Here is a 22,852-nt window from a genome sequence, read left to right as displayed (position 1 = left end):
ATTATACTATAGTAATTATATTAAAGTAATTGTAATATAATTAGCAAAAAACCCCCCCCAATTATTGAGGTAGAGATTGATGTCACTCACCCAGACCAATGTCCAGGGGCAAATCTCTTCTGCTGACCCTCAAGGGGTGACTTTGAGGGGTGTCCCCACCAAAAGCAGCAATCTCCATTCCCAAGAAAGGACACGGGGATATGCCAGGAGAACGTTTGAAAGTGACACTGGACTTTCATCACCTCTGCTTTCAGGGATTTTCACAGTTTAAGGGGTTCACTAATCCCACTCTGCTCCCGGGATGAAGCCCCAATCCTGCTTAGCCCGAGGGGTTTTGTGAAGAATTATTCCTTCCCTTCCTTCCCTTCCTTCCCTTCCTTCCCTTCCTTCCCTTCCTTCCCTTCCTTCCCTTCCTTCCCTTCCTTCCCTTCCTTCCCTTCCTTCCCTTCCTTCCCTTCCTTCCCTTCCTTCCCTTCCTTCCCTCACCCCCTGCTATGTCTGGAATTGTTTGTCTTCTTGAGGGAAGGTCTCTGACAGGATGAATAAATAAAGGAGTGGCTTTGAGGGGTGTTCCCACCAAAAGCAGGAATCTCCATTCCCAAGAATGGACATGGGGACATGCCAGGAGAACGTTTGAAAGTGGGACTGGACTTTCATCACCTCTGCTTTCAGGGATTTTCAGAGCTCACTAATCCCACTCTGCTCCCGGGATGAAGCTCCAATCCTGCTTTGCCCGAGGGGTTTTGTGAAGAATTATTCCTTCCTTCCTTCCCTCCCTGCCTTTTGTTCCCTCCCCTCACCCCCTGCACCGCCCGGAATTGTTTGTCTTCTCGAGGGAAGGTCTCTGACAGGATGAATAAATAAAGCTCCTCAATGAGGTTTGGCTCATCTGTACTTGCCAGCAAGAAGATGGAATGTCTTTATGGGTGGAAATAAAGCCATTTGATCTCTCCTCTTATTATCCCCAACACGAAGCCAGAGGCAGGAGCCATAAATCCGTCTGCCGTGGCTGGCTGGATCCAAATGGGCTCCTCTCCCTTGGAATTGTGGCCGTGGGAGCAAAGCAGGCTTTGATTCATGGCTTTGATTCCTGCCCAGTCTGCAAGAACTGCAGAGTTTCCCCTGCCCAGGGGAGATTTCCTCTGCTTGTGAAAGGATATTTCAGATCCCAACAGCATTCCCAGAGAAAACTCCCAAACTTTCTGCCCTGGGATGTTCTGTCCCTATTTTCCAGTGGAAAAAGAGTTGGTAGGGAGGGGGATTGTTGGTTTTAAGGAACCAGAGTTGGTGCTTCTCCTCTTTGTGTCTCTCTGTCCCTGAAGACAAAAGATTTTCCAAGGATCTTTTCCAGCATTCCAGCACTGCCACCTCCATTTCTGCCCTGTTTTTGTGTCCCCAAAGCTCCTGTGCCTCCAGTCACCAATTTCCGTGTGATAGAAGAAGGGCTTTTCAGCCTGAGGGTGGCTTGGACACCTCCCCTGGGCAAGCTGGAGGGCTACAAGATCTACATCCCCAGGGGTGAGTTTTATCATTTTTTTATTAATTTTATTAATTTTAATCCATTTTTAATTGATTCTTCTTATTTTTTTCTTGGTGTTTGCTTTATAAGGAGCAATGATCCAAGGGAAGGTGCTGTGAACTCCTGGCATGACTCTGGAAAGAGTTCCAGGATAGACATTTCCAAATATTGTGGTTCTTCCAGCATGGAGGAGAGTCCTTGGAAGGACTTTTCCTTGGAAGAACAAGCTGAGGATGACACTGTGAATTCCCTGTTTGCCCTGGCACATCCAGATGTTTTTCCCTCCCAAGTGCCTGCTCTGGTGGGGATTTGGGATGAGTTTGGGATGCCTCCCACTCCCCTCTGTGGGATCTGAGGGCTGGCACGGCACAGCCAGAATTCCACCACATGGATTGGGAGGCTCCAACCAGGCCCCCGAGCCGCCTCCGTGGTGTGATGACCTCCCTGGTGGGGTTTATCCTCCTGGGAAGGCTTCACCGTCCCTTTTCTCCTCGATTTTGCAGCCAGCAAGCCCGGGGTGACCTTCGAGCAGATCCTGCGGGGCGATGTCTCTTCCCACCTGCTGGAAAACCTGCAGGAGGACAGGGAATACAGCATCAGCATCTACGCCGTGTATCCTGAGGGCCCGAGCCAGCCCGTGGCTGCTCTGGGCAGGACATGTAAGAGCTGGGGGGTCATCCCTTTTGTCCCCACCGTGGTTGGCCCCTTTTGTCCCCAGCTGTCCTGTCCCCACCTCGGAGTTGGTGCACTCACGCACCAGGATCTTCCCAATTCCATCCTGACTCTTCCCTCATGGACATGGACATCCTCAATGCCATCCCAAAGTTTGGGGGAATGTGGGAGATCGTTTTCCCTCCTGTTTTGCACCCACACTTCACAAAGTTGGTGCTTGGGGATGTTTGGTCCTGGATGGTCACAGGTTGGGCTGTTCTCCCTCTGGTTTATGAGATGGTTTCAGCCCCTGGGCAGGAGCTCCTGGAAATCCCTCTCAGGGAACCATTAAGGCTGGAAAAACCCTCTAAGATCCCTGAATCCAACCGTCCCCACCTCAGAGTTGGTGCCCTCATGCACCAGGACCTTCCCAATTCCATCCTGACTCTTCCCTCATGGACATGGACATCCTCAATGCCATCCCAAAGTTTGGGGGAATGTGGGAGATCGTTTTCCCTCCTGTTTTGCACCCACACTTCACAAAGTTGTTTGGTCCTGAACAGGGACAGATGGGAATGTTCCAGCTCTGGTTTATGAGATGCCCTCAGCCCCTGGGCAGGAGCTCCTGGAAATCCCTCTCTTGCAATCAATCATTAAGGCTGGAAAAACCCTCTAAGATCCCTGAATCCAACTGTCCCCAGCACCAGGATCTTCCCAATTCCATCCTGACTCTTCCCTCATGGACATCCTCAGTGCCATCCCAAAGTTTGGGGGAATGTTGGAGATTGTGAAGTGTGGGTGCTAAACAGGAGGGAAAACAAGGCTGTTTGGTCCCAAACAGGGGACAGGGACAGACTGGGCTGTTCTCCCTCTGGTTTATGAGATGCCTTCAGCCCCTGGGCAGGAGCTCCTGGAAATCCCTCTCTTGGCATCATTAAGGCCGGAAAAGCCCTCTAAGATCCCTGAATCCAACCATCCCCAGCCATGTCCCCAAGGGCCACATCCACGTGGCTTTGAAATCCCTCCAGGGATGTGACTCCACCACTGCCCTGGGCAGCTCTTCCAATGCCTGACCACCCTTTCCATCAAGAGGTTTTCCCCAAAATCCAACCTGAACCTCCCCTGGCACAGCTTGAGGCCATTCCCTCTTGTCCTGCCCCTCATTCCGTGGGAGCAGAGCCCAGTCCCACCTGGCCACCTCCCTTCAGGTGTTCCCTCCACCCAGGTGAGCCAGGGGAACATTGATGGACAAACAGCGGAGTGGATGCTCTGAAATTTTCTTCCCATCCTCCTTCCAGTGAAGCTCCTGCCTGTGGAGAACCTGGTGCTGCAGAACGAGACCACGGACACGCTCCAGGCCCGGTGGAGCCCTGTCCGGGGAGCAACGGGATACAGGCTCACCTGGACATCAGCAGGTATGGATGGGGTGGGATTCAGGCTCACCTGGACATCAGCAGGTATGGATGGGGTGGGATTCAGGCTCACCTGGACATCAGCAGGTACAGACAGGGTGGGATTCAGGCTCACCTGGACATCAGCATGTATGGATGGGGTGGGATTCAGGCTCACCTGGACATCAGCAGGTACAAACAGGGCTGGAGGTGTGTATCAGTGAGCAGGTCATGGAAAGGTGGGAGCTGTGAAATTCCCAAGGTGTTGGATCCACTTTGGATTGGATTGGATTGGATTGGATTCCATCTGTGTCCAGAGGGAACTGGGATTTTTTTTGCGGGGGGTTTGTAACCGGTGGAGTTTTCTCTGCCATGGATGCAAAATTTCCTGCTGTGGCCCTGCATGGAGCAGGCTGGTGGATATCCAACCTTGTTGCATGGAATTATTATTCCATGAGGAGCCTTGGAATAGCTGAGAGGAGCTGGGAAAGCCCTCCCTGCAGAGCTGCACAGCCCTGAGTGTATTTGGGGTCACCCCTTTTTGGGGGGGACAACTGAGTATGTGATTTTTGGGGGGACAGCCTAGAGGTGCCTGTGCTCGTGGCTTTTCTCTCTGCAGCACTAAAGCCAGGCTGCATCCCCCAGAATCCGCATTTTTTTTGGCAAATTTGGGAGTTTGGAGACAGATCCACCTTTTCAGCTGGAGCTTTTCCCCTGCCCTGAACCCAAAGACATTTTCTGTGCTGCTGGGAGAGGGAGCAGGAGTGAGAAATTCCAGATTGATGGCAGATTTTGGCCTTGGGAGATGGATGTTTCTGGGGCTCAGGGGTGTCAGGACACCCAGGCTTTGAACCAAAACCACATTTTTCTCTCCCTCAGCTCCCCTGGTTATGGTGGAAGGAGACATCTCCACCAGAAAAGTGGGAGAACAGCTCCAGAGGTCACCAGGAGGGGAAAACCTTCCCAGGGAAGACATAAACCAGCTTTTATGGCTTTGTAATGAACCCAAACCTCAGCAGTTTGCTGTGCCCAATATCCCAGCTAGGGACAGAGCTCTGTCTGGGAATGGGGACACTGCGGGAACAGGGAGACAACCACAACGCCTCCACCCCGGATTTCCAGCTGCTTGTGCATCCGGCACCAGCTCACCCCAATTCCAGGGGTGGAAAATCCCAAGGGCAGCCCCCCTTGGTCCGCTTCCCCAACCCCATCCCATCCCGGGATTAGGGGTGTGGTGACGGGATCCGGACCCTGCTGCACGGGAGGGGTTTGGTTTTACTCGTCCGGCTTTTAAAACCGGGATTAGATGAGCCCAACCAAACTGGAGGTGGGGGATGTGGAGAGCAGGTGGGAAAAGGGGGATGGAGCTCCTGGTGCTGCTGGAACAGAAAATGGGGACGTGGCACCATCCAGTGACCAAAGGGGGAAAGGCGTTTTCCCTCTTTTGGAGGTTTTCCTCCACATCCTGCTGCCTGCCGCTGGGAATCGCGGGTGGATCCGCAGGAATTCGGGTTTAACTCTTCTCCTGCTGGGCAGCTTCACCCAGCTGAGCTGGGTTTAGCCCGCAACAAGGACATTAAAACTGGGCTTTGGGGCATCGCTGGCTTCAGCTCCTGCAGGGGAGGCAGGATGGCTCCAGCACGGAGTCACCAGGGCTGGGCAGGCTGTGGAACCTTTATGGGGTCGCTCCCAGACCCCAACATGCCCGGGTTGGGGTTTTCCTGGTTTTTGGCAAATCCTGAGTTGCCTCGGTGATCCCTGAGCTCTTCCCGGTGGATGTGGGTTATTTCCACCTGCACCCACCTGGGGTGGTCCCGGTAGGGTGGGCTGGGCCAGGGGACACGAGTGGGGACAGGGGACAGGGATTGAGCCAGGGGACACAGGCTGGGACAGGGGACAGGAGCTGGGACAGGAGAGGAAGGAGAGGACAGGGGCTGAGCCAGGGGACACGAGCTGGGACAGGGGAGGACAGGAGCTGGGACAGGGGACAGGAGCTGGGACAGGGGAGGACAGGGACTGAGCAGGGGACATGAGTGGGGACAGGAGCTGGGACAGGGGAGGACAGGAGCTGGGACAGGGGAGGACAGGAGCTGGGACAGGGGAGGACAGGGACTGAGCAGGGGACATGAGTGGGGACACGAGCTGAGCCAGGGGAGGACAGGGGCTGAACCAGGGGACAGGGATTGGGACAGGAGCTGGGACAGGGGACAGGGATTGAGCCAGGGGACACAGGCTGGGACAGGAGAGGGCAGGGGCTGAGCCAGGGGACATGAGTGGGGACAGGGGACAGGGATTGGGACAGGGGACACAGGCTGGGACAGGGGACAGGAGCTGGGACAGGGGACAGGAGAGGAAGGAGAGGACACGGTCTGAGCCAGGGGACAGTGTCTGAGCCAGGGTACGCCATTCCCTTCACAGAGGGCAGCATCCAGGACGTGACCCTGGGCAGCTCCTACAGCTACTACATGATCCAGGGGCTGGAGCCGGGCATGGAGCACACAGTGACCATCAACCCCATCTTTGGGGACATTGAGGGACCGATGGTGACTGGCAAAGCCACCACGGGTGAGTGTCCTGCAGCAGGGGTGGCACTCAGCCCATGCAGACATGGGGGGTGCTGGCGCAGAGCTGGTGTCACTTCTCTGCATCGTTGGGTTTGGGGACGTCTTCGGAGCTGTTGGGACCTCGATGGAGCCGGGCATCTCTTCTGTCCTGCAGTGGCATCCAGCACTGTCCAGATGCTGAAAGTGAGCGAGATTTCCATCAACAGCCTCCTGGTGTCCTGGGATTCAGTCATGGGAGCCACCGGCTACCGGCTGGCCTGGGGCCCAACACCAGGTGAGATCCACCTCTGCTTTCCCTGGAATGGGAGAACCTCAGGAGTGCTGGGAGTGGGGCAGGTCCAGCCCATGAAGTGCTCCAAGCAGCCTCTCCCGCAATTCCAGAGCGTGAGCTGAAGCCAGGGATTATTCCTGGCCCTGAGGTGATGTCGTTATAGAGCACGACGCAGCACAAAGTGCCACGGCTCCATCAGAAGGGTGCAAGAGTGTGACCCTGTTCACAGGAGTTTTCAGATTGGGGAAGAGATGAGGATCTGACTCCATGTTTCAGAAGGCTGAGTTATTATTTTATGATATATATTACATTAAAACTATACTAAAAGAACAGAAGAAAGGATTTCATCAGAAGGCCGGCTAAGAATAGAATAGGAAGGAATGATAACAAAGGTTTGTGGCTCGGCTCTCTGTCCGAGCCAGCTGGGCTGTGATTGGCCATTAATTACAAACATCCAAGATGGGCCAATCACAGACCCACCTGTTGCATTCCAGAGCAGCAGATAACCATTGTTTACATTTTGTTCCTGAGGCCTCTCAGCTTCTCAGGAGGAAAAATCCTAAGGAAAGGATTTTTCATAAAAGATGTCTGTGACACAAGAGATATTTATTACAGCAACATGTTGCTTTTATACTTTGTCAGGATATTTACATTCACTTAACAGACACATTCACTGCCCATTGGTTGTAGGAAAGAAACAAAGTTCTCAGTGGGTGATCAGGGAGTCATTCTGTGAGCCAGCTGGAGTCTGTATCTCTTAACTTTCCCTCCTCCATCACATCTCCATGGTAACAACCCTGGTGTCTTCCCCAGGAGAGATAAGGGGCTTTCCTTATCATCAGGAAGCCTTTGCTGGCTCACAAGAACAGCACAGAATGTCTTTCCTACATGGAACCAACCTGGCCCCAGCCCCACACAGTGCGAGAGCCCAGGAAGGAGACGGGGAGCATTCCCAGATTCCTGTGCTCTCTGGATGTGAGATGGTTTGGATTCAGTCCCTCTCAACTGGTTTGGATCGTTCAGGTGTTAAAATTCCAAAATAAATAACCACAGGAAAACTCTCCCTTGCCCTGGTGGACGCATGGAATCCCAGCAGCACTGAGGCTGGAAAAGACCTCCAGGTCCAACCTGTGCCCAATCCCAACCTTGTGATGGAAGTGCCACATCCAGGTGTTCCTTGGACACCTTTAGGGATGGGCCCTCCAAACCTCCCTGGGCAGCCCCTTCCAATGCCTGACCACCCTTTCCATGAGGAAATTCCTCCTGAATTGTCCTGGAGCAGGTGTCCTCCATGAGGAAATTCCTGCTGAATTGTCCTGGATCTTGTGTCCTCCATGAGGAAATTCCTCCTGAATTGTCCTGGAGGGGGTGTCTTCCATGAGGAAATTCCTGCTGAATTGTCCTGGATCTTGTGTCCTCCATGAGGAAATTCCTCCTGAATTGTCCTGGAGGGGGTGTCTTCCATGAGGAAATTCCTGCTGAATTGTCCTGGAACTTGTGTCCTCTGTGAAGAAATTCCTCCTGGATTGTCTCGTAACTTGTGTCCTCCAGCCGAGGGAACGCGGTGCATTTCCCAGGATGCCACGGAGCTGCTCTCCAGCCTCTTTCTCCTCTCTTTTCTCTCCCAAAGAGTTCTTTGGCAAGGACCGTCCCCAGCACCTGTCCCTGGGCAGGTCGGTGACGTCCCAGCAGCTCCGCGGCCTGGCCCCCGACACCGAGTACGTCATTTCCTTGTCCGTGCTCTTCGGCCCCGGGGAGGGCCCCGGCGTCACCACCTCGGCCAGGACAGGTGAGAGCAGGGGCAGGATGGAGGAGCTGCTACAGGACGTAACCTCTGAGTATCTGGTTCGACCTCGTGTGACCCTGACCAGGGCTGTCCCTGTGCTCTGGAAGAGCTTCGGGTTTGTAAGGTCCCAGATTGGTTGGGGTTGGAAAGTTTAGAAGGACTGGAGGAGTGGGAATGTTTGGAAGAAGTTGGAATGGTTGGAAGGGCTGGAAGAGTTGGAAGGGTTGGAATGTTTGGAAGAGTTTGGACAAGTTGGAAGGTTTGGAAGGGTTGGAAAGGTTTGAAATGTTTGGAAGGATTGGAAAAGTTTGAATGGTTGGAAGGGTTGGAAAAGTTGGAAGAGTTTGAAAGGCTAGGAAGGGTTGGAAAGTTTGGGAGGGTTGGAAAAGTTGGAAGGTTTGGAAGGGTTAGAAGAGTTGGAAAGTTTGGGAGAGTTGGAAGGGTTGGAAGCCCATCTTGTTCCAACATTTTCCACTATCCCATGTTGCCCATCCAAACTGGCCTTGGACGCTTGCAGGGATGGAGCAGCCACAGCTTCTCTGGGAAATCTGTGCCAGAGCTTCCCCACCCTCACAGGCAGGAATTCCTTCCCAAAATCCAACCTCCACCTGCTCTGGTTCAGTTTAAAGCCACTCTCCCTCATCCAAAGTCTCTCCCCAGTGGTGAAGTGCCCAATCTGAACTCACTGGTCTTCCAAATATCCTGAATTTCACACCAATATTGAGTCCTCAAAATTGTTAGGATCCATCTGAAAAAAAATGTGAAAAATAGGAAATCTGGGTAAAATCTGCTGTAGGAAACCATAGGAAGTTGAAGAGGGTGGGACATCCTAGTGCAGTCCTTTCTGCTTGGTGATAAGGGCTGTCCCCTTCCTAAAGAATTCCATAATTCCAAAGGAATCCTTCCGGGAGATCAGATTCCCTGGGCAAGAGGCAGCAGGTGCAAACCCTTTGTGTCAAATAGGGAAAGGTGATGGACAAACCTTGTCCCTGTCTCTCAAACTTCCGGGCTGCCCTGGGAGCAGGGAAGGGGCAGCGCTGCTGATCCAAAAGCAGAGGGGGAATTCTTGGAGAAGGTTCTGAAGTGGCAGCAGGTGACTGGAAACCCTGGAATACCACCTGGAGAAAATGATCTGACCCTTGTGGGGAAGAGAACAGGGAATATTCCACAGCCAGGAGAGCTCTGGGCAGGTGTTTCACCTGGGGAACTGGGATATGGATCTCCTGACTCCATGGATCCCTGAACTGCCTGGCCTGGCCTTGGTCCCACTGGATCTAAGGCAGGACGAGCTCCTTCATCACCTCAAGGAGTGGTGTTTCTCCAGGTGAGGATGAGGAGACACCAAGGATAAACAAAGAGGCCATTTTTAAGCCTTCTATACCATTTTTACTAATTAACATGTCAGTGATGAGCCTTTGGGCAGGAATCAGGACACTCCTGATGTTGTCCCCATCACCCCGGCCTGTCCTGGCCTTGCTCCCACTGGATCTAGGGCAGAACGTGCTCCTGGATGACCTCAGGGAGTAAAAAGTGGTGTCTCTCCAGCTGAGGATGAGGAGACACCAAGGACAAACGAAGACACCATTTTTAACCCTTTGACATAATTTTGACTCATTAACCCTTCGATATAATCTTGACTCATTAATGATGAGCCTTTGGGCAGGAATCAAGGCACTCCTGATGTTGTCCCCATCACCCCGGCCTGTCCTGGCCTTGCTCCCACTGGATCTGGGTAGAACATGCTCCTGGATGACCTCAGGGAGTAAAAAGTGGTGTTTCTCCAGGTGAGGATGAGGAGACACCAAGGACAAACAAAGACACCATTTTTAACCCTTCGATACAATTTTGACTCGTTAATGATGAGCCTTCGGGCAGGAATCAGGACACTCCTGATGTTGTCCCCATCACCCTGGCCTGGCCTGGCCTTGGTCCCACTGGATGTAAGGCAGAACGTGCTCCTGGATGACCTCAGGGAGTAAAAAGTGGTGTCTCTCCAGCTGAGGATGAGGAGACACCAAGGATAAGCAAAGAGGCCATTTTTAACTTTTTTATGCAATTTTGACTCATTAACCCTTCAATATAATCTTGACTCATTAACCCTTCGATATAATTTTGACTCATTAATGATGAGCCCTTGGGCAGGAATCAGGGCACTCCTGATGTTGTCCCTGTCCTGCAGCTCCTCTGGGATCAGTCTCCAACTTCAAGGTGACGTCCCACACCAGCACCAGCCTGTCCTTGGCCTGGAGTGCCACAGCCGCTGCCACCAAATTCAAACTCAGCTGGAGCCCTGTGGGAGCAGGAAAAGGTGAGCAGGGAAAGGACATTCCAGGCACCTTCCCAAATTCCTGACCCCACCTTGGGGGGTAGGAAAGAGATCCCACAGCAGGGAAACTTGGTCCTGTTGGAGGTCCTTCCTCCTCTTTGTTTTCCTGGTTTTATTTATGGAGATAATCCCCAGAGCTCTGGGCAGTGCAGCAATTTCCTTTGGAGGAAGGAAGAGAGCTCCAGGCTCTGAAATATCCCCGTTTTTTTCCAGGAAAACAGGTTGCCAGGACTCGGTACCTGGGCAGCCGAGTGCTGGCCCATCGGATTGAGCAGCTGGTGCCCAACACCCTGTACAGGGTCAGCGTCCGGGCTGTGTTCAGCAGGACCGAGGGGCCCGAGGTGATCCTAACTCACCTCACAGGTGAGTCCTGCTGGGAAAACGTGGAATTTTTCCTCACTCGGGGTCACCAAATGTGGTCGTGTTCGCATGGGTCCCAGGACGAGGGAAGAGATGGGAATCTTGACTCCATGTTTCAGAAGGCTGATTTATTGTTTTATTATATATATATTATATTAAAAGAAAATTATATATTAAAACTACACTAAAAGAATAGAAGAAAGGATTTCATCAGAAGGCTTGAAAGGAAAGGAATGGAATGATAATAAAATCTTGTGACTGACCAGAGAGTCTGAGCCAGCGGACTGTGATTGGCCATTAATTAAAAACAACCACATGAGACCAATCCCAGATGCACCTCTTGCATTCCACAGCAGCAGATAGCCATTGCTTACATTTTGTTCCTGAGGCCTCTCAGCTTCTCAGGAAAAAAAGATCCTAGCAAAAGGATTTTTTCATAAAATATCATGGCGACAGAAAAAACCCTCCCTCAGTTTGGGAGGCAAAGCTTGGGTTGGTCTTGGGCGTGGGATTGGCCCAGTTGGTCAGAGCCTGGTGATAAAAACACCGAAGTTTTGGGTTCAATCCTCGTGTTCATCCACTTAAGAGCTGGACTCCACGGTCCTGGTGGATCCAGCTCAGGATATCCTGTGGATGGTGGAGGCACGAGCAGCCCTCATTGCTTGGTGGCAACAATCCCTGGCTGTTCCCATGGGGAGGGAGTGGACACATTCTTCTGGCATGTTGGACAATCCTGGATTTATCAACGCAATTCCCAGAGTTTTTTATCCAGAAGCACCTTTGGAATGCAGGAGCATCTCTGCAGGCACCACCCAGGGTCACTCACCAGCCTGCACTCCTGAGGATTTGGGAATTCCTTGGATTGTTGTCACTACAGGACATGAAACAACACAAGCAAGGTGAAAAAAGGGAAGTTTATTTCCTGACTCCAACATTTATGGATTTCTAAAAGTGACAGTGGATTGGAGGGTGACAGTGCCACCTCCCCAATGACACTGGACAAACCAACAGTCCATCAAATTTCTCCTCCTCCATAAAAGAATGCAAAAGAATAAGTTACTTACAGAAAGTGTGTGAGAAAGTCTGTGACAAGAATGTAAACATCAGAAGGCTCAGAAAATCTTAAAAAATCAGGGCGACAGGCTGTGGCTCTGCCTCTTCCAACACGGAATTCTGGCTCCTTTCCGTGTCTTCTTCACCTGAGTGCATCTCAATGAGTTTTTCGGGGAATTTGAAGATGTGTCTGGACGATCCACCCTCTCCTGGAGTTCTTTTCGTGTCCCTCTGCGTGTCACCAGTTTGGTGTGGGTGGTGAGAGATGTGGATGAGGTTCCTCAGCTTGGATTCCATGGATCCATTAGGAATTTCAGCCTGACATCCTGGATAATGTTTGGAAAGTAGATATTGATATGAATGCCCAAACTTTTCTCCTCCGCCACAGCTTGAAGGCATGGTGCTGCTCCGAGACTGAGCTGAAATCTTATCCTGGTTCGTTTTTCCAGCTCCTTCTGGAGACTCCAACCCCATCCCGACCATCCAGGACCTGCGGGTTACCGACACTGGTGTCAGCACTTTGAAGCTGGCCTGGAAAAGGCTTCCTGGGATAAGTCACTACAAGATATCCTGGGAGCCATCCAATGGTAAGAATCCCAATCCTCAGACAGGGAGCACAAGGAACCCACAAAAATGGGGGAGTTTGGCTCAGGAAATTCCTTTTTCCATGGGTGGTTGGGGTAGGTTGGGGGCTTCAATGGCTACAGGGACAGGCCGAACTCCTCTAAACCAGCCCTGAGCTAAGCTTTAGGCTCTAACCAAGGATATAAATATAGTTAGGACTTGGGAATTCCAAGAATTAATTCCTTTCCATATTTGTGACCAGATCTCTCCTCTGCCTGTGCCTCAGTTTCTGTGGTGGTGTTCACAGGGGTCCCAGGACAAGGGAAGAAACAAGAATCTGACTCCGTGTTTCAGAAGGCTGATTTATTATTTTATTTTATATATTATATTAAAAGAAATGATATATTAAAACTACACTAAAAGAATAGAAGAAAGGATTTCATCAGAAGGCTTGAAAGGAATAGAAAGGAATGGAATGATAACAAAATCTTGTGACTGACCAGACAGTCCGAGACAGCTGGACTGTGATTGGCCATTAATTAAAAACAACCACAGATGCACCTGTTGCATTCCACAGCAGCAGATAACCATTGGTTACATTTTGTTCCTGAGGCCTCTCAGGAGAAAAGATCCCCCCAAAAGTATTTTTCATAAGATATGTCTGTGCCTCAGTTTCCCCATGGGCAAAATGAGTCCCTAACTCTCCTCCCTGGCCAGACCCTGTCAGATGTGTGTGAAGCTGCTGTAACAATGGCTCTTAACACTTCCCTTTCCGTGGACACCACGGGTTTTTTGGCACGTCTCCTCTCAGGTGACTCGGAATCCTCCCAGCTGGTCCCAGCAGAGGCCGTTTCCTTCACGATTCCCAGACTGAAGGACAACACCACCTACACCATCTCCGTGTCTGCAGTGGGAAAGGGGCAGGAGGGACACCCCATGGTGCTCACGGCCAAAACCTGTGAGTATGGGATTCATGGATCGAGATAAGAGCATCTCCATAGGGGAGCGAAAGAAAAAGAAATATCAACCAGTTTTGGTTGATGCACACCTCATCCCTGGAATTCCAGAATGTTTTGGGTTGGAAGGGGCCTTGAAGATCCTCCACTTCCAACACCTTCTGTAGGTTGCTCCAAACCCCATCCAACCCGACCTTGTTTCTTCTCAGATCCGACAAAAAAAACAGACATTGATCCTTTCTCCTTATTATCAAGGAATATTGGTATTTCCCTGTCTTCCCCTGCCAATAATTTCCATTTTTGTGGCACATTATCTTGGAATTCCCTCTTTATGCAATATCTTGACCTTTTCCAGCAGGTAAAGGCCAACACCTCTCATGAGTTGTGCCAAAACGGGCAGGTTTGAGATTAAACCAAGGAGAAAATCAGGGGTGTGGAGCCAACACTGGGATTTCAGGGAGCATCTGGAAAAAAAAAATCACCAGAAGAACTTCATTACCCATCCCAAAACCTCAAGTTTCAGTCAGTTTAAAGTCCAGACTGAAGATCTGGCAAAATTTCCCCCATTTCCCACCAAATGAGAACCTGGTCTGATTCAGCTGCTTGGAAAACACCTGAAGTGCTGAAGGATCTCCTTCCTCCCACCAGAATCACGGAATCTGGGATGGCAGAAATGCCCCCAAAGCCGTCTCCGGCCCCTAAGCTTTGTCCCTTGCTTTTCCGACAGTGGATTTGCCCAAAGTGATGGAATTCACCGTGCAGGAGGCCACGGATTCCAGCGTTTTGCTGTCCTGGAATTCCGTCCCTGGAGCATCCCTGTATTTGCTGATGTGGGGGTTGTCCTCAGGTAACGTTTGGGGCAGGAAGGAAACCCTGATCCATCTCCCGAGCTCCTCTGGATCCTGCTCAGCAGGAGAACCCTGGAGGTTTCCATGGCTTCCTTCATCTCGGCTTCTCCATTTGGCTGAAAAAGAGGGAAAATGGGAGCTGGAGGAGGCTCACAAAATGTCCCATTTGGCCATTGCAAAATCCTCATGGGGAGGACAAAAAGGAGGGGTGGGGAAAAGGAATTTCCTTTTTCCTCAGGAAAAAGGAATTTTGGCATTATCTGTGTCCCTTCCTGTCCATCAAATCCACCAAAAAAAAAAAGGTGGAGTTTTGTCATCCATAAAACCTCATTTTTATCTGTTTCAAATCTCTGCTCTGCTGTGAAGGGCTTTTAAAAATTCCTTAATCATTCCTCACCATTCCTTTTCCCAACTGATTTGGCTTTTCAGGATTTGCCCTTTTAAAGCACCGACTCCATGATTTTTTTTCCTGGAATGGACTAAAATCCTCTCTGAATTTGAAGTTGTCCCTGTGGCTTCAACCACAAACTTTTTTCTAAGATGAGTTCATGTCCAAAGTCAATAAAGAAACCAAATCCAGTGGAATTCCCTGTAATCCCTGCAGTGCTTTTGGAGCTACCAGAAGCATAATTTAATTTTTTTTTTTTTTTTTTTTTTAATTCCAAGGATGTTTCAGGATTGGCAGCTCCATAACTTGCAGGTTGTGTCACTCAGGGTGAACCATCCCGTGACAGCAGCATTTTTTTTGGGGGGGATAAATATTATGGAAAAGCGATTTGGTAATGGAACCTTTGGAGATCTCTGGAGTGATTTTAGTGATCCAAAGCAACTGTTCCCGTTCCTGTGCTATGCTGTTCAAGTATTGATCTGGAAGGACGCAGGAATCCCTGATTTCAGAGTTGCCAGGGAATCAGGAGTGGATAATCCCATGTCTGACAGTCCCCCTGTGCCCTCCCTCCATCGATCCAGCTGCAATGGGTTCATAAACATTGATTTCCCATCACCAGCAGATGAATCCTGACCCCACTTCTCCATAGGATAAAATCTATGCTCCTGAGTGAGTAATTCCAATTTTTCCTGGTTAATTATCCCAACTGCCAACACTGGGATTTAAATTTTGTTTGATTTAAAATTTGGCCCTTTTTTTTTTTTTTTGTCTTGATTAATTTTCCTTTATGCAACTTGATTTTTTTTCCCTAAATAAGCATTATTTTATTACACATTTTTCTTGCTCCTTTTTAAGCTCATTTAATGCCCTTTTCCCAGCTGATTCCACCCAGCCTGTCCCATAAAAAATTGGATCCCTTTCTATTCCACTTGGGATCATTACACCTGTGGATCAGACTAAGTAAACCAATTATGACTATTTTGATTCAGGGAGGGAAGAACAAGAGTTTAAGTCAAATTTCAAGAGGGATTTTACAATTTTATTTAAAGGAGGAAAACCTTCATTCCAAAAATTTTTGTGGAGAACTGAGAACAGCAAACTGGATTTGATCCTTGGAGATCTTTTCCAACCTTAATTCCATGAGTTGATGACAGTGGAACAGATTATTTGCACTGGTTTTAATTCTTGACATACAAACTGAGCTTTTTGGGTGATTTTTTTTCTAAGGAAAATGTTATTTCAGGATAAAAAAGCTACAAATTCCACTTTGAACAGTGTCAAATTCATCATTTATTATTTCTAAAGTAAAGCACTTAGGAAATAGTAATCATTATTATCACACTTTTTTTCCTATCATTATTTTAAATCAAAACTATGAATTGTGTGCAGCCAAATTTCTCAGTCAAGTTTGATTTTATTTTTCATCAAACTTTCCATTCATTCCCAGGAAATAATCTTATTTGTACCCATAAGAACCACTGGATAGAAATTGCTCTCTCAGCCTTGAGCACCAAATTCCCTCAATTTTTGCATAAATTGCAAATTTTCAATGCACAAAATCAACCTGATTTCATCTGGTTTAGGACCTGACCACTGCACTTTGTGAGTTATTTGCTTTTGCCTCTTCTCCAAATCCCGGGAATCATCCCCAAGTTCCTGTTTGCCAACAGTGACGCCACCAAAATGGGAATTACTCTGTTTTCCTGGCTCCCAGTCATGTTCCTCCTGTTTTCCACAGCTCCTGCTCTTTCCCAGGAATTGTTACCGGCAGCTTCCCGATCCCATCGAGTTACAGGGCTGAGCTCCAAGGAAATTTATCTGTTTTCCATAAAACCAATGTTTGGAGGCTTGGAGGGACCAGAGACGACGCTCCTTGCACAAACAGGTCTGAGGGATGGGGGACCTGGATTTTCCAGGGAAAACTGCTCTTGAGGCTGATTTTTGGGGTTTATACCCTTTTTTTTTTTTTTTTTCTTTGCTGGAGAGGCTAAAAGAGGTTTAAAATTCACCTTTTCTGTTCGGGTCCTACAGGAGGAGCTCCCAGGGAGCCACCAACTGCTCCAGCGGCTCCTGCACCGTTGGATGTGAGGAAATCTCCATCAGGATCTCCCAGCAGCGTGGGGACCTCTCCTCTCCCAGTGCCCACCAGTACAAAGCTCCCAGAGCCCCCAGTTTGGACCAGCACGATGTCGGCACCGCTGACAACCCTGCCTGGGCCAAGTGAGTGTGGGGAGGATGATGATGATCATCATCATGATGTAGAAATAGTCAAAGCTCAGAGACCAGGATCTTCTCTCATCCAAAGTCCTCAGAGACCAGGATCTTCTCTGGTCCAAAGCTCTCAGAGACCAGGATCTTCTCTGGTCCAAAGCTCTCAGAGACCAGGATCTTCTCTGATCCCAAGCTCTCAGAGACCAGGATCTTCTCTGATCCCAAGCTCTCAGAGACCAGGATCTTCTCTGGTCCAAAGCTCAGAGACCAGGATCTTCTCTAATCCAAAGCTCGGAGACCAAGATCTTCTCTGATCCAAAGCTTTGAGATCATCTTTGATCCAAAGCTCAGAGACCAGGATCTTCTCTGATTGCAGGAGCTAAAACTTAATTTTGAGCTAAAGCTTAACTAAGGTCTTAATTCCCAGAATAACGAGAGTGGACAATGTCAGGGAAGGCCCAAACCCCATAAATGCAGTGAAGGCCTCAGCACTACCCCAAGGGGTGAAGGTGCTGCTGCTCTCCCAAAAATTGGCATCACAAGAGGTTTGGGGTTTGTTTTGGTGCTCTGAACGTGCAAAACCCCAGGATTTAGGGTGCTTTAGGACCCCTCAGCTTACGGAATTCCTCTCTTCCCTCTGCAGTTTGTGGGAAGCTCAAGGCAGACGTTGGGTTCCTGGTGGATGAATCCTCGAGTATCGGCCAGAGCAACTTCAACAAAGTGAAGGATTTCCTCTTCCGAATTGTCTCCTTTTTCCCCAAAATTGGACCTGGAGGGACGCAGGCAAGATTTTCTTAAGTTTTTTTTCCTGGAGAGAGTCTGCTCTCCCCCCAGGAGTTGTGGAGCAGAAAGACCAGGGAAAGACCTGTGTGGAACAAAAAAAAACCAACAGGAATCAAAGTCTCCTCAATGTCAGCTTTCCCATTTGGAGAGATTTCCATGTCTGGGTTATTTTTCCAAGACTGAATCATCGGGAATAAAGCAAATTCCACACCTGAAATGCTAGGTTAGCCCAGAGGTCTCTTAGGTGCATATTCCCCTCTTGGATCCCATTTCTGGGCCAGTCTGGAGTGGGGAATGGTTGGGAAACCCACAGTGGGGAATGGTTGGGAAACCCAGAGTGGGGAATGGTGGGAAATGGTTGTGAATCCAGGGTGAAGAATGGTTGGAAAACAAGGGTGGGGATGGTTGAGAATCCAGTGGGGATAGCTGGGAATCTAGAAGGTGGTATTGTTGGAAATCCAGAGTGGGAATGGTTGGGAATCCAGTGGGGAACTGCTGGAAATCCAGAGCAGAGATGGTTGGGAATCTAGAGAGGGGAATTGTTGGGAATCTAGAGAGGGGAATTGTTGGGAATCTAGAGAGGGGAATTGTTGGGAATCTAGAGAGGGGAATTGTTGGGAATCTAGAGAGGGGAATTGTTGGGAATCTAGAGAGGGGAATTGTTGGGAATCTAGAGAGGGGAATTGTTGGGAATCTAGAGAGGGGAATTGTTGGGAATCTAGAGGAAGAAGGGTTGGGAATCCAGAGTGGGGAATGGTGGGAAATCCAGAGGGAAAATGGTTGGGAATCCAGAGTGGGAATGGTTGGAAATCCAAGTGTGGATCCAAGTGGGAAATGCAGGATGTCCCAGCAGCTCCTTCCTCCAACAGAGAACCAAAGCCCCAGGTCATGACAGGAATCACCTCCAGGACAAATGAAGCCTGAAGGATTTAATGACAGCAAAGCCAATGGGAAGACTCAGTTCCCCATTTATTTGGGGTCATTTATTTAATTTAAGTTATGAAGGGAGAGTTATGGAGCTCAGTTTAAGTTGAGCAGGAAATGGGAATTTCTTGGACTCTGCTTGGAGGTTTTAGGTGAATGATGAAATCACCCTGGGTCAACAAATAACTCTGGGAACATAAAAAAAATTTGATTTAGGTGAGGATCTGACTCCCTTTTCCCAGAGAATTCAACCTCTTCCCATTCCCGGTGCACCATGCTCTGACTGGAGGCAGTCTGTCCCGATTCCTGGGGATTTGGGGGTTTTAATCCCTGTTTTTGGCAGGTTGCTGTCGCTCAATACAGCGAGGAGCCCAGGGCAGCTTTCCACTTCAACCAACACCGCGACCGCAACGGAGCCCTCGGAGCCATCAGGGGGCTGAGCTACACCGGGGGCAACACCAAAACAGGTCTGGCAGGGGACCTGGACACCTGGGGTGGTCCTTCTGGCCCAGGACAGAACCTGGAAGCCAAGGAAAACATTTCCCTGAGTGGTTTGGAGCCGTTTCCTTGGTGGGAGTGTTGTGCTCAAAGTTGTTTTAAATTTAGGAATGGATTAAATTTGATTTTTGGGAGTGGTTTTCCCAACCACTTGGTGCTTTATCGATGTGCTGGTTTTTCCCCTGGGTTTTCCTCATTATTTTATGATTTTGCCTCCTCCTGAGGGAGGTTTTTACACCGTAAACATGAGGATAGCTGATTTGAAGCATTCCTGCATCCCTGAAACCCAGATATTTTTTCTCGTTTAAAAAACTCAAAGAGAAGGCACTTTCCCTCTGTTCAGTCCCACCTGGACACTGGGAATACCTGGTTCCCTGGAGGAACACAACCAGGCATGGTCAATTAAAGAAAGTTAATTTTCATTTAATCGTTTAGCCCAATTGGTTGGAAGCTGGTGCCAGTAACTCCAAGATTTGATGCCCCTATGGACCATTCAGGAATTGGACTCAATGATCCTTGTGGATCCTCTCCAACTTGGAATATTCTGTAGTTTTGTGATTTTTTTTTTCAATGCATTCTTTTTATTTGAGGCACCCAAATCCCTCATCCTGCCTCAGTGATATTGGACAAGAGCACAAAAAAACCCAAGAAAAGTCCAAATACAGGAATTTTTGTGGGATTGCTCAGGGAAAGAAGGCATGAAATTGGTCAGGCTGGAAATTCCTGACTAGCCTTACTTCTAATCCTTTTTTTATGGAGTTTGTGTCAATAAGGACATTTTACTCCATGCAGGAATCTTTCCATAGTGTTTTGGAGCTTCTTGACCATTTCAATCTGTAGAAGATTTCTTTCCTGATCATTCCAAAGACATTTGAAATGGGAATTCTGTGGATTTTATTCCAGAAGTGCAAGAAAAGTGCTTCAATTTTCTGAATATTTTGGCTCCCCTTTTCCAAAACTGTCTGCTGATTCCACCAGAACCATTCCAGCCAAGCTGATTTCCAGCTGTTATCCTTCAAAAGACGTCCCATACCCAGGGTTTTCCACTTTTGAGGAGTTCCCTTCACCCTCCACCCATGGAAGGAGATCCAGAGTCCAAACGTGTGGAATTAATCCAGACTCCCACCCTGTCTCTCCCTGTCTGCTCAGGCCATGCCATATCCTACGTGCTAAAGGAATTATTCCAGCCCTCCAGAGGGATGAGGCCGGGTTTTCCTCACGTCCTGGTGCTCGTGACCGATGGACAATCCCAGGATGACGTGGTGTCCCCTGCCAGAGCAGCCCATGCCGTGGGTAGGAGCTCCCAGTTGTGTTTCCCTCAGTTCTCCATGAATTTCCAGGAGACTGATGTTGCCCTGTTCTATTTCCATGGTTCTCCATGAATTTCCGGAGGGTTGGGTTGCCCAATTAGGTTTCCCTCTGTTCTCCATGAATTTCCAGGGGTTTGAGATTACCCTGTTGTGTTTCCATGGTTCTCCATGAATTCCCAGGGGTTTGAGGTTGCCCAGTTGGGTTTCCCTTGGTTCTCCATGAATTTCCAGAGGGTTGATGTTATCCCATTTTTTTCCCTTGGCTCTCCATGAATTTCCAGAGGGTTGAGCTTGCTCTGTTGTGTTTCCCTCAGTTCTCCATGAGTTTCCAGGGGGTTGAGATTGCCCCGTTTTGTTTCCATGGCTCCCCATGAATTTCCAGAGGGTTGAGATTGCCCCATTTTGTTTCCATAGTTCTCCATGAATTCCCAGGGGGTTGAGGTTACCCTGTTGTGTTTCCCTCAGTTCTCCATGAATTTCCAGAGGGTTGAGGTTGCCCTGTTCTATTTCCATGGTTCTCCATGAACTTCCAGGGGGTTGAGGTTGCCCAGTTGGGTTTCCCTTTGTTCTTCATGAATTTCCAGGGGTTTGAGATTACCCTGTTGTGTTTTCCTCAGTTCTCCATGAATTTCCAGGGGGTTGATGTTGCCCTATTCTATTTCCATGGTTCTCCATGAACTTCCAGGGGGTTGATGTTATCCCATTTTTTTCCCTTGGCTCTCCATGAATTTCCAGGGGTTTGAGGTTACCCTGTTGTGTTTCCCTCAGTTCTCCATGAATTTCCAGGAGTTTGGGGTTGCCCTATTCTATTTCCATGGTTCTCCATGAATTTCCAGGGGTTTGAGGTTACCCTGTTGTGTTTCCCTCAGTTCTCCACGAATTTCCAGGGGGTTGATGTTATCCCATTTTTTTTCCCTTGGTTCTCCATGAATTTCCAGGGGGTTGAGGTCACCCTGTTGTGTTTTCCTCAGTTCTCCATGAATTTCCAGGAGTTTGAGGCTGCCCCAAGTGTTTCCCTTGGTTCTCCATGAACTTTCAGGGGGCTGAGGTTGCCCCATTGGGTTTCCCTTGGTTCTCCATGGATTTCCAGGGGGTTGAGGGAGGTGCCCTGTGTGGGGAGTCACTTTGAGGGCACTCTTGGTTCCTTCCCTCCTTCATCCTTTCTCTTCTCTCTCCCCACCACCTTGGTCTGCTGTAACTCACACCCAGCTCCAGGTGACTTCTCTGTGGGCTCTACCTGATCCCACCAGAGGTTTTTAGCAGGAAGAGGTTTGGAAACTCTGATCCCAAGGATTGGGAGTGGTGGGATCCATGTCATTCCAGGGCTCCGTGTCATTGCTGTGGGGGTGTCGGGAGCTGACCCCATGGAGCTCCACAGGATCTTGCTGCAGCAGAACCCTCAGAACGTTTTCTACGTCAGCACCTTCGACGACTTCCCCCAAATCCTCCAAGAGCTGATAGAAGCCATTTGTTCTGATCCTCAGCCTCCAGGAACCCAAATCCCACTGGGAAAGGTGAGTTCCTACTCCTGGGAGTAAATCCAGCTTGGGGTGGGTCAGGCACAAGGAAAATCTTCCCTGTGGGAAGTTTCAAAGCAGAATCAGAGCAGGTTTAGGACACTGTGTCCCATCCTGCCCTCACTGTCCTGCCCTAAAGAAACCTTTGAAATCCAGGGAGTGGAACTGGGGAAGGCAGGATAGAGCTGGGGATGTTTTGGTGGATAAAGCCACTGCAGAACGCTTAAATATTAAAAATTCACATTTTAAATTCATAGGAATAGACTTTAAATGCCTGAGAATTCTCCAGGATGGTCACAACTTTGCTTTTCCCTTTTTTTTTTTTTTTTTTGCCTAAGCCAAGGAATGTTTTAGTCTGTGTTTCCAGGTCGCTCTGGTTTATTTGCCATCTTTTGCTGGATATTAATTCCCTGATAATTTTTTTTTTCTCCTTTCCACTGAAGATCTCCAGGGGCTCAGCTGCTCACAGGGGTTATGACCCCCACACTGCGAAGGGAGAGAAAGGGGAGCGGGTGAGTCATGGAATATTCTCAGTTGGAAGGGACCCACATGGATCATCGAGTCCGGCTCTTAAGGGAATGGCCCCACAGCGTGATCCACTTGGATAATTAACATAATGGAATCATGGAATGGTTTGGCTTGGAAGGGACTTGAAAGATCATCCAGTTCCAACCTCCACACCTTCCACTATCCCAGGTTGCTCTGTCCAGCCTGGCATTGGACACTTCCAGGGGTGGGACAGCCATAGCTTCTCTAGGAATTCCATTCCAGGGCCTCCCCACCCTCCCAGCCAGCATTTCCCTCCCAATATCCCAGCCATCCCTGTCCTCTGGCAGTAAATACAACCAAATTATGACCAAGGAAGAGTTTGAGCAAAGAATCACCCTCCAATCTTTCCTGTTGGTGTTTTGCTCCTCCTGCTCTCTGCTGGC

The 22,852-nt window shown here is 49.3% G+C and overlaps 1 protein-coding gene across 1 annotated transcript in view; it reads left to right on the top strand.

Annotated features, from left to right (window-relative positions):
* Positions 1–22,852, top strand: part of LOC118698215 (collagen alpha-1(VII) chain-like) — a 106,147-nt gene that overhangs the window by 21,299 nt on the left and 61,996 nt on the right. Inside the window, exons 10-27 of the mRNA XM_054514911.1 lie at positions 1,402–1,518; positions 2,023–2,178; positions 3,469–3,585; positions 5,980–6,126; positions 6,280–6,399; positions 8,027–8,185; positions 10,362–10,490; positions 10,722–10,871; positions 12,371–12,508; positions 13,297–13,443; positions 14,169–14,288; positions 16,416–16,562; positions 16,709–16,897; positions 17,532–17,671; positions 18,939–19,062; positions 20,243–20,386; positions 21,727–21,917; positions 22,364–22,432. Coding sequence (XP_054370886.1) covers positions 1,402–1,518; positions 2,023–2,178; positions 3,469–3,585; positions 5,980–6,126; positions 6,280–6,399; positions 8,027–8,185; positions 10,362–10,490; positions 10,722–10,871; positions 12,371–12,508; positions 13,297–13,443; positions 14,169–14,288; positions 16,416–16,562; positions 16,709–16,897; positions 17,532–17,671; positions 18,939–19,062; positions 20,243–20,386; positions 21,727–21,917; positions 22,364–22,432 — 2,504 coding nt within the window. The remainder of the gene's footprint in view (positions 1–1,401; positions 1,519–2,022; positions 2,179–3,468; positions 3,586–5,979; positions 6,127–6,279; positions 6,400–8,026; positions 8,186–10,361; positions 10,491–10,721; positions 10,872–12,370; positions 12,509–13,296; positions 13,444–14,168; positions 14,289–16,415; positions 16,563–16,708; positions 16,898–17,531; positions 17,672–18,938; positions 19,063–20,242; positions 20,387–21,726; positions 21,918–22,363; positions 22,433–22,852) is intronic.

This window comes from Molothrus ater, chromosome 5 (genome assembly GCF_012460135.2).
Source record: "Molothrus ater isolate BHLD 08-10-18 breed brown headed cowbird chromosome 5, BPBGC_Mater_1.1, whole genome shotgun sequence".
Lineage (NCBI taxonomy): Eukaryota > Metazoa > Chordata > Aves > Passeriformes > Icteridae > Molothrus > Molothrus ater.
The sequence above is the reverse complement of the archived record's forward strand: the minus strand, read 5'-3'. Positions and strand labels throughout refer to the sequence as shown.